Consider the following 3,806-nt stretch of genomic DNA (forward strand, 5'->3'; position numbering starts at 1 on the left):
CTTTCTTTCTTTCTTTCTTTCTTTCTTTCTTTCTTTCTTTCTTTCTTTCTTTCTTTCTTTCTTTCTTTCTTTCTTTCTTTCTTTCTTTCTTTCTTTCTGTCTTTCTTTCTTTCTTTCTTTCTTTCTTTCTTTCTTTCTTTCTTTCTTTCTTTCTTTCTGTCTTTCTTTCTTTGGGGTAAGTGCTTATAAGCTGGTAAACTAAACACATAAAACACACAAGGCTCCATCTGTATGTTACTCACTTTGTAATATTTTGTGCGAATTTGCCACCAAAACACAAAAGGAATCCAGATGATGATTGACTTCCTTATAAACCTCTGAATCAGATACTAAAGCAGTGACATCACTGCAGCACTTTCAAAGCTTTGGATGCAGAAGTGCTTCTGAAATGCTGTGTTGTTGTTTTATACGTTTGTTGGAGCTTCAGCTTCAAACGGCCCATCACTACTAACCAAGTCTATTTGCAGCACAGTGGTTACCAAAGAAGATTTTAGTCTAATGTTTAAATTGATTTATTTTGTTGTTTCTAGAGTAACCAGAGGCTGAGCAGCCCTCAGTCCACTCAGCCTCTGTCCACACCTGTGGTCTCCATCACCACACCAAGTCTGCCTCACCAGAGTCTGGCCTACTCCAGCATCAACTCTGCCTACAGCAACGGTACCTGACTGCAATCTGTGGATGCTGTTTCTTCCTACTGACCATTAAAAAGACTATAATACAGTCCCCTCCAAAAGTATTGGAAAAGCAAGTGCACTCTGGTCTCATGTTCGTCTTTTGATCTTAAACCCAAATGTCTTCAGTGTACAACAACAACAACAACAACAAAAGAGAATTTGACTTGCTGTTTTAATACTTTTAGAGCGGACTGTATATGTAATACTTGTTTAAAGCTTATGTAAATGACAGTCAGTTTAGTGTTTTTTTGAGATCAGTCATATGACCAGTCGTCTCTTGTTGTCAGATTACTCCCTGAGTAGCGCAGAGATGTCAGGCTTCAGCTCTGCCTCCTCTCTCGGCTCCATGGCACCATGGGAGCAGCACCAGCTCGGCTCTTTAGGGTGAGTGATGACCAGTGTAAGCTTTCTGACTGAACTGAGTGTAAAACTCTGTTTGGTTATAAAGCATTGCACGCAGGGGCGGAGCCAGAGAGGTGGCCAGGGTTGGCAAGCGCCACCTCTGGCACCTGATTGGCTACCTTAGGTGCCACCCCCAAATTAACAAAAGTGAGTGGGGATCTTGTATTTTGTAGTTGCGTTTTGATTTTGTTAAAGATTGTTCTCTGATACTGCTGTACTGTATACATGTTTTTAGCAGTGTGTGTTTAAAAATGGCTGAATTATATAGCCCTTTGTAAAATTAAATTTAGCATTAGTCATTAGCATAATCTGGGATAAGCATCGACAATCAGCATGTGATCATTCTTAGCTACTCCACAACAAATTTCATAACAATAAGTCTTAAAATCGCTGACTTATAGCCTTTTAAAGCTAGCCAGGGTGGCCATCTAGAAATTTTGATTAGCATTTAGAATTTGGTAAACTTTGTTTTTGGCTACTTCTACACTTRTCTTCAGCTTTGTGTGTCTAAAAATGGCAAAATAACAAGTTGTGACTTTCATTCAGCATGTTTGGCTCATTCTTAGCTACTGTCACACAAAACTTCAGCTCAATATTTCTTAAAACAGATTCATTTGGAATTAGCTGTGGCAGCCATACTGAATTTTCAAATCCAGATTGCTTTTCTTTATTTGACCTTGGCCACCCATGTAGCACTCCCTGCAAAAAAGCCCACCTCCACCCATGACTGAATAATCTGACCCAAAAAAAATACAGACCTGAACTTTTCTGGTCTCAAATTCTGAAATTCTTAGATCTTCTTCGATTCATCTCCAAGTGTTCTGGAAGTTTCACTTTCTAAAACTGTTACAGCTTCCCATTGTCATCCAAGCTGCCCGCTCCATTACATTTTTTATTATTAGCAAATTAAGATATATGTTTTTAAATACCTGCTTCATTTTTACATTATATGTTACAGTTCAGGCTGGACTGTGAAGTTATTCTACTGTGTTGCATTTTAGTAGTTACTAATCTAAGAAATGTTCTGTTTTTAATCAGTTTACTGAGGATAGACTTTGTCCACCAGGTGGCGCTTCCCCTCCACAGTCCCCGCCTCCCACTCACCTCTGCCTCTGTGTCTGCAGGTCAGGAAGCTCTAATCTCACCATCAACTCAAACCACAACATCAACATCAAAGCTGAGCCCATCTCACCACCACGCGACCACCTCAGCCAGCCATACGCGAAGCATCCACACGCTCCTCCTCATCCTTCCTCCTCATCCTCGCGAGCAGAGACAGGCAGGTCCCCTGCAGACAGCGTCAACTCGTCCTGCGGCTCCCACGAGGACGGCAGCGACCGGGAAGAGCAGCAGCAGCAGCGACGCCCAGACCTCCACTCGCTCCCTGCGGGCCGGTTAGAGGGCCGGGAGAGTCCGACCGTAAAACGAATGCGAATGGACAGCTGGGTGACATAAAACCTGACGTCCTAAAAATCCATTAATAAAGAAATGAATAAAAGGAATCAGGACAAACRCAGCAGGGACTCTTTATGCAAATAAATTTGTCAAAAGTATCCATCTTTTAAAAATTCATCTTTAAATTATGTGTTTTCTTTATGTTTTCATTGCTTTCAGTTTTGTTGAAGCAGATTTGCTCAACAAATTCAGCTCTTGTGTTTCAGGTTAAACCAGAGAGGAGCTCATGGATGTTTTCCCCACTGTGTGTCAACCAACTCATTTCTGAACCTCTCAGGGTGAAAAACAATAAAAAAAACTACAGCTAAAAGCAATACTCCATCCACATCATTATACCTTTCACATCGCTTTATTTTCGTCACTTATTTATATTTGTCACAGCAGTTTGTTTGCTTTCATCGTGTGCACAGAATAGCACATCTGAATTTAAATATGGAAGACATCATCATGTATGTACATATGAAATATTCCTGAATTGGATAACGTATTTGATGTAAAGATGCTGTATTATTAATCTGTTTCACCACAGAGTTTGACAAAAATGCAAACTCATGGATCATCACATGTTTGCAAAGCCTTTTTTGTAGTTAATTTCTGAAGAATGTCTCATCATTTTCTAGAAAACTGCCTACAAAATGTAAAAAAGACTTATGAACAGGAACCATGTACAGCGGGTAAAATAAGTATTGAACACGTCACCATTTTTCTCAGTAAATTTATTACTAGAGGTGCTAATGACATGAAATTTTCACCAGTTGTTGGTAACAACCCATGTGATCCATTCATACAAAGAAATCAAACCATAAAYGTCCAGAAATTAAGTTATTTGTAATAATGTGGAATGGCACAGGGAAAAAGTATTGAACACATGAAGAAAGGGAGGTGTAAAAAGGCATGGAAAGACAAGACACCAGCTGAACTCTCTCAGTAATTAGAAAACAAGCCTGCCCCTTGTCAGTGCAAGTTAATATCAGCTGGTTCAGTCCCAAATGATGACCAGGTATCACACAAGAACCATCTGATGATGGGTAAAAGTAAAGAGCTCTCTCAAGACCTTCACAACCTTATTGTTGCAAAGCATAATGATGGCATCRGTTACAGAAGAATGYCTAAACTTCTGAAGGTTCCAGTGAGCACTGTTGGGGCCATAATTCAGAAGTGGAAAGAACATTATTTCTCCATAAACCGACCACGACCAGGTGCTCCTCGYAAGATTTCTGACAGAGGAGTGAAAAGAATTATCAGAAGAGTTGTCCAAGAGCCAAGGACCACTTG

The 3,806-nt window shown here is 40.1% G+C and overlaps 1 protein-coding gene across 6 annotated transcripts in view; it reads left to right on the plus strand.

Moving 5' to 3' along the window:
- The window catches only part of LOC106524260 (myocyte-specific enhancer factor 2A), a 51,487-nt gene extending 48,626 nt beyond the window's left edge, over window positions 1-2,861 (plus strand). For 5 of the 6 annotated variants that reach the window (XM_014017995.1, XM_014017991.1, XM_014017994.1 and 2 more), the window contains 3 exons: window positions 531-657; window positions 962-1,058; window positions 2,201-2,861. In XM_014017995.1, coding sequence (XP_013873449.1) covers window positions 531-657; window positions 962-1,058; window positions 2,201-2,531 — 555 coding nt within the window. In that variant the 3' untranslated portion in view covers window positions 2,532-2,861. The remainder of the gene's footprint in view (window positions 1-530; window positions 658-961; window positions 1,059-2,200) is intronic. The other variant, XM_014017997.1, reaches the window with a different exon arrangement.
- The last annotated feature ends 945 nt before the right edge of the window (window positions 2,862-3,806 follow it).

The sequence above is a fragment of the Austrofundulus limnaeus genome, unplaced genomic scaffold, assembly GCF_001266775.1.
Source record: "Austrofundulus limnaeus strain Quisiro unplaced genomic scaffold, Austrofundulus_limnaeus-1.0 Scaffold180, whole genome shotgun sequence".
Lineage (NCBI taxonomy): Eukaryota > Metazoa > Chordata > Actinopteri > Cyprinodontiformes > Rivulidae > Austrofundulus > Austrofundulus limnaeus.